This window comes from Pristis pectinata, chromosome 14 (assembly GCF_009764475.1).
Source record: "Pristis pectinata isolate sPriPec2 chromosome 14, sPriPec2.1.pri, whole genome shotgun sequence".
Taxonomy (NCBI): domain Eukaryota; kingdom Metazoa; phylum Chordata; class Chondrichthyes; order Rhinopristiformes; family Pristidae; genus Pristis; species Pristis pectinata.
The window spans coordinates 5254305-5269550 of NC_067418.1; the positions used below are offsets into that span (position 1 = coordinate 5254305).

Here is a 15246-nt window from a genome sequence, read left to right on the forward strand (position 1 = left end):
AGGTTTAGGGTGAGAGGGGAAAGATTTAAAAGGGACCGAGGGGCAACTTCTTCACACAAAGGGTGGTGCATATATGGAACAAGCTGCCAGAGGAAGTGGTTGAGGCAGGTACAATAACATTTAAAAGACACTTGGACAGGTACGTGGATAATAAAGGTTTAGAGGGATGTGGGCCAAACTTGGGCAAATGGGACTAGCTTGGATCAGCATGGACGCGTTAGGCCGAAGGGCCTGTTTCCATGCTGCATTGTTCTATGATTCTATAACCCAAAGATACGTAATAAAAACAGAAAATGCCAGAAACACTCAGCAAGTCAGGCAGCATCTGTGGAGGGAGAAACAGAGTTAATGTTTTAAATCAATGGCCTGCCATGCTTCTCTGACAGTCGAATGAAAAGAGTCCTCAAAAACAGACAAAAGGTTTTGTTCCTCTGTTGAAACGATCTCTCCTCTGCTTCTTCTCATTATCTCAGGGTTGGGCATCAGCAGCAAGGTTGTTCTTTATGACCCAGCTTTCCCTACCCACCAACCCAGTTCGAGAGAAATGGAGAATCAACCACACTGTCTATAGTCATGTGTACACCAACCAGGAGCGGACATCAGACTTCACTCCCCGAAGGACGTTGGTGAACCAAACAGGTGTTGTTTCCTAAGCTACTGCTGGGTGTGGAGAAACCTCGAAGATGGCAGGAGTACGAGCAGACACATTGATTGAGAATCGCATCAATTGCAAGATGGGGAGGGAGCTCAGAGGTAACCCTGTCTTAGGAACAGGTGGCATTGGGCCAGTTATGTGATCAGTTCTTCACCTAGATCTTCACTGTCAGCCTTCGCCACTAGATGGGGGCCTTGGACCATGGTTCTCTCCATCTCTCTGTCTCTCTCTCTCTCTCTCTCTCTCTCTGTCTCTCTCTGTCTCTGTCTCTGTCTCGCTCTCTCTCTCTCTTTGGCTCTGCTTCTCTCTCTCTCTCTCTCCCTCTCTCTCTACCCCTCTCAGTCTCTCTCTGTCTCTGTCTGTCTTGCTCTTGGCCTCTGTCTCTCTGTCTCTGTCTGTCTGTCTCCCTCTCCCCCTCTCAGTCTCTCTCCGTCTCGGTCTCTGTCTGTCTGTCTGTCTCTCCCCCTCTCAGTCTCTGTCTGTCTCTGTCTGTCTCTGTCTGTCTGTCTCTCTCTCACTGTCTCTTTCTCACTTTCAATCTGTCTCTCTCTCCCCCCTGTCTCCCCCCAATCTCTCTCTCTCTTTCTCTCCCTCCCTCCCTCTCACACAATAGCTCATCATTTTACCAGAGCAGGGTGATTATCGCAATTTGTTTATCTGAGAGCATAAAAAAATAAATATTTGATTATCCTTTAGCAAGCAAACAAAACAGCAAATCAGCAATTAATCTCCATTGATTAAAAATATAATCATGGTAAGTAATTGTGGATGGTGCAGGGTTTACTAAATCCAAATCTCAGTCTTGCAGCCAGCAAGTTGACCCTTCAGCTGTCTCTCCCTCCCGAGGTATCCTCACTTGGCCATGCCTCTACCAGCCTTGCATATAAGGCAAGTGCCCGATCACTGCCTGTCAGGACTGGGAATGATGGTGAACCAGCCACACGTAGAGAGTGCCATAGCCCAGCCCAATTCACCTTTGTTCCTGCTTTTCAGGAACAAAGGGCAGGAACACAGTGGATAACCAACAGCCGCTATAATATGTCCTGTATCAGTGCCCAACTAAATAAATGAACTACCTTTTCGAGCACTTTTCGCAACTTTTCTGGCCAGCCTGTTACAGGAAGGATGTGGAGACTGTGGAGAGGGTGCAGAAGAGGTTCACCAGGATGTTGCCTGGATTAGAGGGCATCAGCTATAAGGAAAGGTTGGACGAACTTGGGTTGTTCTCCCTAGAGTGTCGGAGGCTGAGGGGAGACCTGAAAGAGGATTTTAAAACTACGAGAAGCAGAGATAGGGTAGACAGTCAGAATATTTTCTCCACCCTTTATATAAGTCGTTGGTGAGGCCGCACTTGGAGTATTGTGTACCCTGTTGGTCACCCTGCTATAGGAGAGATGTTATTAAACTAGAAAGAGTGCAGAAAACATTTACCAGGATGTTCACACAAGGGACACACAAGAGATTCTGCAGATGCTGGAACCTGGAGCAACACACACAGAGTTCTGAAGGAACTCAGCAGATCAGGCAGCACTGATGGAGGGAAATGAACAGTCGACGTTTCGGGCCAAGACTCTTCACCAGGACTCGTGAGAATTGGACAAACTTGGGTTGTTTTTTCTGGAGTATCAGATGCTGAGGGGAGACCTGATGGAGGTTTATAACATTATGAGAGGCATCGATGGGGTAGATAGTCAGTGTCTCTTTCTCCAGGGTAGAAATGTCAAATACTGGAGGGCGTACATTTAAGGTGAGAGGGGAAAGTCTAAAGGGAATGTGCAATGCAAGTTCTTAACACAGAGAGTGGTGGGGAGCTGGAATCAGCTGTCAGGGGTGGTGGTGGAAGCAGATGCGAGAGTGGCATTTAAGAGACGTTTACACAGGGACATAAACATGCTGGGAATGGAGGGTATAAACCATGTTCAGGCAGATGTGTTGGTATTGGTATTGGTTTATTATTGTCACTTGTACCGAGGTACAGTGAAAAACTTGTCTTGCATACCGATCATACAGGCCAATTCATTACACAGTGCAGTTACATTGAGTTAGTACAGAGTGCATTGAGGTAGTACGGGTAAAAACAATAACAGTCCAGAGTAAAGTGTCACAGCTACAGAGGAAGTGCAGTGCAATAAGGTGCAAGGTCACAACAAGGTAGATCGTGAGGTCAGAATCGATCTTATCGTAAAAGGGAACCGTTCAATTGTCTTATCACAGTGGGGTAGAAGCTGTCCTTCAGTCTGGTGGTACGTGCCCTCAGGATCCTGTATCTTCTACCTGATGGAAGAGGAGAGAAGAGAGAATGACCCAGGTAGGTGGGGTCTTTGAGATGTGCAGTTTAAATGGGCATCATTGTCAGCACAGACATCGTGAGCCAAAGGACTTGATCCTATGTTGTGTTGGTCCATGTTCTGTGTTTAACTTTGGGATATCCCATTGAAGCTCTTAATGTAGCATGGACACTTTGTCAATGTAGGACCCACAGAAACTAATTCCACATACTAAAGAGTCCACCCTCTTTAGTGACAGTGAGGTATAAGTTGCTTGCCCAGGTCACGGGGGAGGTAGTGACACATGTTCTCAGAAGGAATCTTGGTTAAGTGTGAGAAACAAAGAACTGCAGATGCTGGAATCTAGATGAAAAACACGATGATGCTGGAGGAACCGCTCTCTCCGCTACTCCCTAGTTCACTCCTCACCCCCCTGCTCCCCCACCCATCCCGCTCCCACCCCGGGAACTTTCCACTGCCCCCGCCACAGGTGCAACACCTGCCCCTACACCACCTCCATCATGTCCATCCAGGGACCCAAACAGTCCCTTCAGGTGAGACAGAGATTCACCTGCACCTCCCTTAATATCATCTACTGCATTCGGTGCTCCGAGTGTGGCCTCCTCTGCATCGGTGAGACCAAACACAGACTAGGTGACCGTTTCGCAGAGCACCTGCGCTCTGTTCGTAACCGTGATCTGCATCTCCCTGTTGCCAGTCACTTCAACTCCCCCTCCCACTCCATCACAGATATGTCAGTCCTCGGCCTCCTCCACTGCCAGGAGAAATCCAAGTGCAAACTGGAGGAACAGCACCCTCATTTTCCTTCTTGGAAACCTTGCAGCCTAGAGGCATGAACATTGAATTCTCCCACTTTAGGTAATCCCCACCCCCCTTCCCCACAACACCCCCCTCCCCCCACAACCACGCTTCTTCCCTTTCTAGCCCTTTTTTTTCCTCTCTCTCTTTACCTTTGACCCATCCCCGGGTGGATCTGCTCTCCCCCCTCCCCCGCGCCTGCCCATCACTGTCTCTTACCTGTATCTACCTATCACCACCCTGTGCCCACCCCGCCTCCCCTCTTTTGTCCACCTATCACTGCTCTGCTTTCCCCTCCTATATATTGGGCTTCTCCTTTTCCTATCTTCAGTCCTGAGGAAGGGTCCTGACCCGAAATGCTGACCGCCTGCTTTTCTCCACGGATGCTGCCCGGCCTGCTGAGTTCCTCCAGCATCTCAGTGTTTATCATCTCATTTAAGTGTCTCCAGTAGTGCTGCACTCTGTCAGTTCTGTGCTCCAGGAAATAAGACCAGATAAGATAAGATCTTTATTAGTCACATGTACATCGAGACACACAGTGAAATGCATCTTTTGCGTAGAGTGTTCTGAGGCCAGCCCGCAAGTGTCGCCACGCTTCTGGTGCCAACATAGCACGCCCACAACTTGCGTAGATCCGTACGTATTTTTGGAATGTGGGAGGAAACCGGAGCACCCGGAGGAAACCCACGCAGACACGGGGAGAACGTACAGACTCCTTACAGACAGCAGCGGGAATTGAACCCGGGTCGCTGGCACTGTAAAGCATTATGCTAACCGCTACACTCCCATGCCTGCCCTATTGCAAGGTGAAGTGAAGCCATCTGCCTTCACAGGTCACTTCTGGTCCACCTGATACGCCAATCAAAAAAGTTAGCAGACACGTGCAGCAAGTATTGAAGAGGTCAAATGGCATATTGGCCCTTATTAAGAAAAGTTTCGAGATAGGGAGGTTTGGTTTCAAGTGTGCAGGACACTGGTGAAGCCACACTTGGAGCACTGACCACAGTTGTGGTCACTTTACCTAAGAAAGGATAACGGTGGCACTGAGGCCAAGGAGGTTCACCAGGCTAATTCCCGAGTTGTCCTGTCAACTGAGGCTGGACAGGTTGGGTTTGGGTTTCCTTGGAGTTTAGAAGTATGAGGGGTGATCTTATTGAAACTATATAAGATCCTAAGCAGGGTGTGGCAGTGGCTCGTTCTGGCCGAGATGTGACTCCACACTCACAGCAATGTGCTTAACACTTAACTGTGCTCTGAAATGGTCCAATAAGGATTGGGGGCGGTGTTGGAGGGGGGGTGCTGGTGGTGGGCAACAAGAGATGTATAATTATTTCTGGCTTTGCTAGTGACACCCACAGATGGAGAATGAATGGGTAAATAGTTTAACCCTTGACACCCAAAGTATTATAGAGTCATACTGTTAACCCGATTTTGAAGCCCCACTTCCATCTGTTGTAAATCACACAGTGTCACAGGTTAATTCAAACGCATTTATTTAGCAATATATTGCTAGGGAGAAACCTCCTTACTCTCAGGCAGAGTCCGCAGCGGGGTTCTCCGAGGTACAGAGGGGGCAGACAGTAATTCATACAAACATTGTCACGCACACTTTAATGAGTCAGGTGTCGGAGTTCTTGGTTGAGCAGGAAACGGACAAAGGGCTACTGCAGATGGACAAAGAGCAGCCCCACACCCCAGCTTCAGCTAATCGTTTTGCAATCGGGTGAGACAAAGGCAGGCATCACCTTCATTGTTTGAGACAGCCTTCCCATTTCCCATTAAGGTTGACCATCATCTCCATAGTCAAATGTAATGGGAATCCAATTAAGTTCCAGACACAGCAATTACCACACAGCACCCAGCCCAAGAAAGCAGTGGTGTGGTTGTTCTGGCCTGAAGGACACTTTTTAAATCAGTATTTCTCATCCGTCTTAAGATATGAATACAGTTATAGTTTATTAATCCTACACCTCCTCAATACAGCATGGAAACAGGCCACCTGCACACCCTACCCACACTGACCAATGGGCACCCATCCTTATTAATTCTATCTTCCAGCACTTGGAACTGGAATTGGAATTGGTTTATTATTGTCACTTGTACTGAGGTACAGTGAAAAACTTGTCTTGCATACCGATCATACAGATCAATTCATTACACAGTGCATTGAGGTAGTACAAGGGAAAACAATAACAGAATGCAGAGTAAAGTGTCACAGCTGCAGAGAAAGTGCAGTGCAGGTAGACAATAAGGTGCAAGGTCATAACGAGGTAGATTGTGAGGTCAAGAGCCCACTTTATCATACTAGGGAACCGTTCAATAGTCTTATAACAGTGGGATAAAAGCTGTCCTTGAGCCTGGTGGTACGTGCTTTCAGTCTTCTGTACTTTCTGCCTTGATGGGAGGGGGCAGAAGGGAGGATGTCCGGGGTGAGAGGCGTCTTTGATTATGTTGGTTGCTTTACAGGCAGTGAGAAGTGTAGACAGAATCTGTGGAGGGGAGGCTGGTTTCCGTGACGCGTTGGGCTGTGTCCACAACTCTCTGCAGTTTCTTGCGGTCACGGGCAAAGCAGTTGCCATACCAAGCTGTGATGCATCCGGATAGGATGCTTTCTATGGTGCATCGATAAAAGTTGGTGATGAGTGTCAAAGGGGACATGCCAGATTTCTTTAGCCTTCTGAGGAAGCAGAGGCGCTAGTGAACTTTCTTGGCTGTGGTGTCTACGTGGTTGGACCAGGACAGGCTGTTGGAGATATTGGCCCATTGCCTTCTATGCCTGGGCGATTCAAGTGCTCATTGAGACACTTCTTAAATGCTGTCAGCAACTGTGTTTCCACCACTCTCTCCGACAGTACATTCCAGGGACTCACCACTCTCTGGGTGTAAAAGGTCCCCTCAGATCCCCTCTAAATCTCTTCCCCCTTTCCCTGAGTCTATGTCCTCAAGTTTTATCTAACTCTAATATGCGGAAAGGGTTCCTACTGGCTACCTTATCTATACCTCTCATAATTTTATATACCTCAATTATATACCCTCTCAACCTCCTCTGCTTCAGGGAGAACAGGCCCTAGTCTCCCCTAATAACTGAAGTGCTCCACCCCAGACAACATCTGCTGAATCCCCTCTGCACCCTCTCCAGCACCATCACATCCTTCCTATACTGAGGTGAACCTGGATTGCACCCTCCACTGACCTAATACATCCTTCTTGAGGTAAGATGATTAAAACTAAAGGCATAACTCTAGCTAGAGCCTCGCTGGAATTGTAATTGTAACTGGTTTATTAGTGTAGAGACAGAGTCTGATTCGGAACAATCAGCAGTGCTTTGTGGGTGGAAAGTCGTGTCTGACAAATTTCTTGGGAGTTCTTGGTATTGGTCTTGGTTTATTATTGTCACTTGTACCAAGGTACAGTGAAAAACTTCTCTTGCAAACCGATCGTATAGGTCAATTCATTACACAGTGCAGTTACAGAGTGCATTGAGGTAGTACAGGTAAAAACAATAACAGTACAAAGGGTCACAACTACAGAGAAAGTGCAGTTCAATAAGGTGCAAGGTCACAACAAGGTAGATCGTGAGGTCATAGTTCATCTCATTGTATAAGGGAACTGTTCAATAGTCTTATCACAGTGGGGTAGAAGCTGTCATTGAGCCTGGTGGTACGTGCCCTCAGGCTCCTGTATCTTCTACCCAATGGAAGAGGAGAGAAGAGAGAATGTCCCGGGTGGGTGGGGTCTTTGCTTATGCTGGCTGCTTCACCCAGGCAGTGAGAGGTAAAGACAGAGTCCAAGGAGGGGAGGCTGGTGTCTGTGACGCGCTGGGCTGTGTCCACAACTCTCTGCAGCTTCTTGCGGTCCTGAGCAGAGCAGTTGCCATACCAAGCCGCGATACATCCAGATAGGATGCTTTCTATGGTGCATCGTTAAAAGTTGGTGAGAGTCAAAGGGGACAAACCAACACAATTTCACAGCACATGTCAGTGATAATGAACCTGATTCTGATTCTGAGGTGACTAAGAGGGTAGATGAGGGTAGGGCAGTGGATGTTGTCTATATGGACTTCAGCAAGGCCTTTGACAAGGTCCCTCATGGCAGGTTGGTCTGGAAGGTCAGATCACATGTGATCCAGGGGGAGATAACAGTTTGGATTCACAATGGACTCAATGGTAGGAAGCAGACGATGCTGATTGAGGGTTGTTTCTCGGAATGTGTCACTGGGGTTGGTGCTGGGACTTCTGTTGTTTATGTAAATGATTTGGATGTGAAGGCACGGTTAGTCAGTTTGCGGATGATACTAAAATAGCTGGTGTTGTAGACAGTACAGAAAGCTACGAAAAATTACAGGGGTATCTTGATCAGTGAGGTATGCAGGCTGAAGATTGGCAAAGGGATTTCAATCCAGATAAATGTGAGGTATTGTATTTTGGGAGATCAAACCAGGGCAGGACTTGTACAAATAGGGTGGTGAAAAAGGCATATGGCATGCTGGCCTTCATCAGTCAGGGCACTGAGTATAGGAGTCAGGAAGTTATGTTGAATTTATATAAGGTGTTGGTGAGGCCGCACTTGGAGTACAGTGTTGGTCACCTTGTTGTAGGAAAGATGTTATTAAACTGGAAATAGTGCAGAAAAGATTTACCAGGATGTTGCCTGGACTTGGGGGCCTCAGCTACAAGGAGAGGTTGTGTAGACCAGGACTTTATTCCCTAGAATGTAGGAGATTGAGGGTTGACCTGATAGAGGTGTATAAGATCATGAGGGGCATAGACAGGGTGAAAGCATGCAGTCTTTTCCCCAGGGAGGGGGTGATAAAAACAAGGGGGCATAGGTTTACGATCAGAGGAGAGAGATCTAAAAGGGACATCAGGAGCAGAAGTGTGGAGAAGGGAGAATGTCTGGGGTGGGAGGGGTCTTTGATTATGCCGGCTGCTTTACCGAGGCAGCAAGAAGTGTAGACAGAGTCCATCGAGGGGAGGCTGGTTTCCATGATGGACTGGGTTGTGTCCACAACTCCCTGCAGTTTCTTGTGGTCGTGGGCAGACCAGTTGCCGTACCAGGCTTTGGTGTATCCAGATAGGACCCTAACAATTGGTGAGGGTCAACGGGGACATGCCGAATTTCCTTAGCCTTCTGAGGAAGTAGAGGTGCTGGTGAGCTTTCTTGGCCGTGGCATCTGGGCCAGGACAGGCTATTGGTGATGTTTACACCTGGGAACTTAAAGCTCTCAGCCACCTTCACCTCAGCATCATCGACACACACAGGGGCATGTGCTCTGTCCTGCTTCCAAGTCAATGACCAGCTCTTTTGTTTTGCTGACGTTGAGGGAAAGGTTGTTGTCATGACACCATTCCACTCAGCTCCATCTCCTTCCTGTACTACCACTGATCACTCATCTGCAAACTTGTAGATGGAGTTAGAGCAGAATCTGGCCACACAGTCTATATATCTGTCTAGCTATATAAATCCCAATGAAAGTTTGGCAGAAGGAACTTAAGACCAAAACCTTCCCCTCCCCACAGGCTTAGTTTTAATCTACTGACAGTGCACAACTTTATGACTCAACCTATGGGAGGCTGGCAAAAGCCTCCAGCCAATCATAGCCCAGGACCTGCAGGGGGTGTGATTGTTTCTTGGAATGCTGAGTCAGGGATCCATGACTGAGTTCCAAAGTCTCCATGTGCATCTTTTTAATTTAAACATAACCTCACATGGAATGTAATGATGCAAAGAGATAAAAAGACACCAATGGAGAAAGTGGAGAAAGGGGAGCCAGCGACCTAAACAGAGTGGCTTCACGCCGTCCAGAAAGCATGAGCAAAAAGGCTCCCAAGTACTTCCCTTCACTTTACGACACCAACAGCAATTCCTCGTCTCTCAGCAGCTTCAACATCTGGAAGAACTTGTTCCCGGCCCAGGAGGTCAGGGAGAACAAGACGACCAAGGCTTCCCTGTGGCCACAGGGACTGGCGGAAAACCCCTATGAGCCCCTGAAGTTCTTCTCACCCCCAGCAGGAGGGGATTCGGCCTGGAGCGAGCTGGATGAGATCTGTGAGCTAGACATCAGGCTGAAGGAGATGGAGCTCCTCACGCTGACAGGAGATGGCTTCGATCTGCGACGATGTGAGTCCTGGGCTTAACCACTTCAGTCATCAGTTACTGGACTTTATTTCAGACTAATTTGACATTGCTCCTTTGGTCATCAGAGGGAATTTGAATTACATAGCATATAGAACATGGAACAGTACAGCACAATACAGGCCCTTCGGCCCACAATGTTGTGCTGACCTTTAAACCTCACCTAAGACTATCTAACCCCTTCTTCCCACATATCCCTCTATTTTAAACTCCTCCATATGCTTATCTAGTAATCTCTTGAATTTGACCAATGTACCTGCCTCCACCACCACCCCAAGCAGCGCATTCCATGTCGCAACCGCTCTCTGGGTAAAAAACCTTCCTCTGATCTCCGTTGAACTTCCCACCCATTACTTTAAAGCCATGCCCTCTTGTATTGAGCATTGGTGTCCTGGGAAAGAGGCGCTGGCTGTCTACTCTATTTATTCCTGTTAATATTTTGTACACCTCTATCATGTCTCCTCTCATCCTCCTTCTCTCCAAAGAGTAAAGCCCTAGCTCCCTTAGTCTCTCCTCATAATGCATACTCTCTAAACCAAGCAGCATCCTGGTAAATCTCCTCCGCACCTTTTCCAACGCTTCCACATCCTTCCTATAATGAGGCAACCATTATGCCAAATTAAACTGACTCTCTTCTGCCTGCACATGATCCATATCCCTCCAGTCCCTGCATATTCATGTGTCCATCTAAAAGCCACTTAAGCGCCACTATCATATCTGCTCCCACACCACCCCAGCAACCCGTTCCAGGCACCCACCACTCTCTGTGTAAAAAAACTTGCCCCGCACATATTTAAACTTCCCCTCTCTACTTAAATGCATGTCCGTCTAGTATTTGAACATTTCTACCCTGGGAAAAAGATTCTGTCTACCCTATCTGTGCCTCTCATAATTTTATCGTCTTTCATCAAATCTCCCCTCAGCCTCCAGAGAAAACAATTCAAGTTTGTCCAACCTCTCCTTATAGCTCATACCCTCTAATCCATGCAGCATCCTGGTGAACCTCATCTGCAGCCTCTCCAAATCCTCCACATCCTTCCTGTAATGGGGCGACCAGAACTGCACACAGTACTCCAAGTGTGGCCTAACCAAAGCTTTATACAGCTGCAACATGACTTCTTGACTCTTATACTCAATATCCCGACCAATGAAGGCAAGCGTGCCGTACGCCTTCTTTACCACTCTATCTACTTGCGTGTCGCTTTCAGTGACTTGGATCGCAAGATCCCTCTGTACATCATTATGTGTTGGTGCACAATGGGAGGAGGATTAAAAATCGCACACTTTGGATGTAAATGTTGAAAGGTCACGATTCTTGCATTAACTTAGCTCCTTCAAGTACTCACAATATCGTAGTAAGGTATTGTAATTGCGCAGAGCCTTGGTGAGACCTGACCAGGATATTGTGTACAGTTTAGGTCTCCTTATCTAAGAAACTTGCCATTGAGAGAATGCATCAAAGATTCACTGGATGGGTTCCGGGGACGGTGGTGTGAAGAGGGAGTTGGTAAAGTAGAACTGCATTCTGTAGACTTTAGAGGAGATCTCATGAAAACACGTAAACCTCTTAAAGGGGCTCAGAAGGCTGGACACAAGGAAGATGTTTCCCCTGGCTGAGGAGTCTAGGACCAGGGACAGGGACAGTTTGAGGATAAGGGGAAGGCTGTTTCAGACTGGGATGAGGAGAAATATCTTCAGTTATTGTTTTTATTCAAAGTGGAGGTCAATCAATTGCTGTTACACAGGGCTCACTAGGTTACAAACACCTGACTTATGGACATCTTGAATCAATGAATGAGCTCCCACAAATATTGTTAAGTTCAAACAACAGATAAGCATGCCAGATACTCCGAAAATTGCAGAGGTCTACTGACAGATCAACTCCAGATCCAAATGATAAGGCCTTACAAGCAAATCCAACTCCCCCAGTTTCTCCAGCTGTCAAATATTTTTAAATGTTTCTAAATATCCCTTCCCTTACTTAAGAAGGGAAATACTTGCCTTTGAGACTAAAGGAGCTCAGGCTTTACTCATTGGAGAGAAGGAGGATGAGGGGAGACATGATAGAGGTGTACAAAATATTAAGAGGAATAGATAGAGTGGACAGCCAGCACCTCTTTCCCAGGGCACCAATGCTCAATACAAGAGGGCATGGCTTTAAGGTAACGGGGGGGAAGTTCAAGGGAGACGTCAGAGGGAGGTTTTTCACCCAGAGAGTGGTTGATGCATGGAATGTGCTGCCTGGGGTGGTGGTGGAGGCTGATACGTTGGTCAAGTTCAAGAGATTGTTAGATAAGCATATGGAGGAACTTAAGATAGAGGGGTATGTGGGAGGAAGGGGTTAGATAGTCTTAGGTGTGGTTTGAAGGTCGGCACAACATTGTGGGCCGAAGGGCCTGTATTGTGCTGTATTGTTCTATGGTTCTATGGTTCTTTGGCGACATCCTCCACCACTACCACCACCACCACCCCACCTCCCATAACTTCTGTGCCTCATCTTCATTAAACCCATCCATGCAAAGAACATCAACCGTTCCTTGCGATAATGTGTCCCACACTCTTGTCACGGCAACCGCCATAGATCTGAAGATGTCCCTCATTGTTGTACTGAGTTCCACTCTTAAGACCGTGAATCTGCTTCTCAACAGATAAGTTCTTAAAGATGCTGAAAGATGAGAAGATGCAAGATATCAAGACGGCCAAGGAAAAGAATCTGCAGATCTTAAAGGACAAGGCAAAAAAATGGTAGTCCTTCCATTGTGGAGATCTCAGGTTAATATTCAAAACGTTGTTGGACTGAATTACTGCTAGGATTTTTCTCTGATTTGTAACTATAAGCATCATTGAACCATCAAATCCACCGAATAAGACATTTCCATGTAGTTACTCAACTTGAACTGTATTGAGTTACACGTTATTTTTACTGCTCCCATTCTGATACACCTTTGTTAAAGTACACAGGGTGTATGACCCACTGCCTCTCAGAGGGAGTTTTACAACAAAGGGGATTACCACAGACAATGTGTGTACAGACCAAACCATTAGCTAGCTTGATCTGCCAGTATCCGGTTCCTTGACTGGCCAGGGTTGTCGACTCTTGTGAAGGTTTAGTTCATGACATCTTACCTTATCTCAATCTGTTCCTATCCCAAGTTCCAAGCTCTGTTTTAATAAATATTTAGAGAAATTCTGTCAAAGAAGACAATTTTTTTTTAAATTCCCCTTTTTTTTTCTCTTAGCTGTGCTGGTGTCTTAAGGGTTAGTCTTCAATTCCAAGGAATTCCAGGATAACAGCGGAAAGTTAGCAACCCTAAGACAGGGTCTCTGGTTGAAAGGTGCAGTGAGGCACTTTGTTGGGATCTATGTGGCAGGTGATGGGAGGGGAGGTTGCAGCGGGGATAGTTAACTTGAAAAATAACCTGATCTACCACCTAATGAAACCCAGTGTGGACCAATCCATGGAAACTCTTCTAAATGCAGCCCCCTCTCCCCATTTCCTCTTCCCCTGCCCAAGACTATTGATGGACATGGGAGTGAACAAGGAAACAAATGATACAATGTTTAAGCATTCATTCTTTCAATGAGACGACCTTCGTTCTGACTGCATAACAAAAGATTCATTCGGTCCCTCATATTTTCACTGTATCCGATTGAGATGAAGGCCTCCGCTGCAGCTGTATTTCTTTCAGAGGAGGACTCGCTCCCCAAAGAGCGTTGCCAGTCACAAGTTCTGAGTACTCGTGACTACTTACCAGTGACTGAACCAATTGTAGTGGTTTCAACTGATGGTTTGGTATGATGCTCACCTTGAGTCTGTGTTGAAAGGTCATTTTTTTTCCGATATGCTTTCCCCACAATCCCAACATTCACGTGCTTTGTTTAAGCATTTCAAACATCCTTGCAGTCTTAAATCTTTTCCACCACCAGACATGGTACAGTTGGGGATTGAAGGTTTAGTAACATCGCTGCTGGGTCACAAAATGCACTGGGCCATTTTAGTTGGCAGAGCAAGCCCAAGCGCATGGACCTCTATAATACAATGCCTGAAAGGTGGGGTCTCTCCCTGGGGAGGGGGGGGGGGGGGGAGGGTGTCACTGCTGAACACAGCTGGGCACATCTGGGGAAGCGATCTGTCCTGTGTCTTCTGGTGTTAAATGTGTGTGAATATTGGTTGCTGGTTGGACATGACCCTTTGTATCCAGTTCCTCAGAAGTTAGCAAAGCTAAACAGGGGAATAGTGGTTAAGTTACTGAGCTAGCATCTGGAACCATGAGTTCAAGTCTCACCACAGGAACTAGGTATTTTAAATTCAATTAATTAAATAAATCTATGAATTGAAAAACCTATTATTAGTAAACTTTGCTGTGGATGTGTTAACAAACAACCTGGCTTCCTCACGTTATTTAAGGATCAGTCCTTGCCTGATCTAACTAACTTCTAGATTCAAGACCCACCAACGAGATTGGCTCTTGACAACCAGTTCAGGGGCAATTAAGGATGGGGAATGAATGCTGGCCTGGCGAAAGACATCTATGTCCTGTGAATTAATAAATAAATAATGATTCATCTGGTCGCCAATATTCCCACACAGATCTGATATCATTCAAGCTGCTTTTTCCGATTAATCAACATGTTTTTAATGATTGGCTGTTGTGCTATCAAAGTGATAAACAGTGAAAAAGCTAACATACTGGTCCTTGTGACCTGAGATTGGTGCTTTTTTGCAAGTAAAAATTCTTAGGCTTCAATTAGAATTAAGTCTGTATATTTTTCTTGGTAACAACAAGACATAAAGCATTTCAGCATTGAATGTGTGAAGAGGAAGTTAAGTAATTTGATGTCAGTACTGCTTTCAACAGGGCAAATTTGCTAACGGAAATGGAAAACGCTGAAAAAGTTTCTGTACAAGCAAGTTAATGGAACAATAAGCATTTAAATTGTATACCATTGGAGTATTCAATGTAAAAGTTAATAATGTACAATGTCAATGATTTTAAATTTTGGAAATGTGAGCGATTTATTTCTGAATGCTCATGGATAAATTAATGGAAAAAATATTAAATAAAAATGTAGATAAATTTTAAAAATATATAAAATAGGCTTGTGAAGGAATCTGAGTGGAACATTTAATATTAGAGAAGCGTCATATAGTGTGTGGGGTGAACACAGAACACAGGCTCCTCCAGAAGTTTCCCAGGAAGGAACTTGAGAGCCGATTGATTCTTTGTTTTGCAAAAGCGGTCTTAATTTTATGCTTTTTGTAAAGCCGAAAGGAATCCATGCCCTTTAGCGAATTCTGATTTCTTTTTGTTCCTCTCCTCTTCCATTTCTTTCCTCGCGTTCCAGTGTTGGCACTGATGATGGAAGCCG

General features: G+C 46.1%; 1 protein-coding gene across 1 annotated transcript; it reads left to right on the forward strand.

Moving 5' to 3' along the window:
* The first annotated feature begins 9514 nt into the window (after positions 1-9514).
* LOC127577667 (uncharacterized protein C11orf91 homolog) lies at positions 9515-13935 on the forward strand. Its single transcript, XM_052029059.1, has 2 exons — positions 9515-9861; positions 12525-13935. The coding sequence occupies exons 1-2, from the start codon at positions 9552-9554 to the stop codon at positions 12623-12625; spliced, it is 411 nt and encodes a 136-aa protein (XP_051885019.1). The 5' UTR covers positions 9515-9551; the 3' UTR covers positions 12626-13935.
* The last annotated feature ends 1311 nt before the right edge of the window (positions 13936-15246 follow it).

What these genes read in the sequence shown, in the direction of transcription:
- LOC127577667 (XM_052029059.1), top strand. Translation starts at nt 9,552, where the DNA reads ATGAGCAAAAAGGCTCCCAAGTACTTCCCTTCACTTTACGACACCAAC. An exon ending in TGGCTTCGATCTGCGACGAT is followed by an intron (nt 9,862 to 12,524) that starts GTGAGTCCTGGG and finishes GCTTCTCAACAG; the next exon opens with ATAAGTTCTTAAAGATGCTG.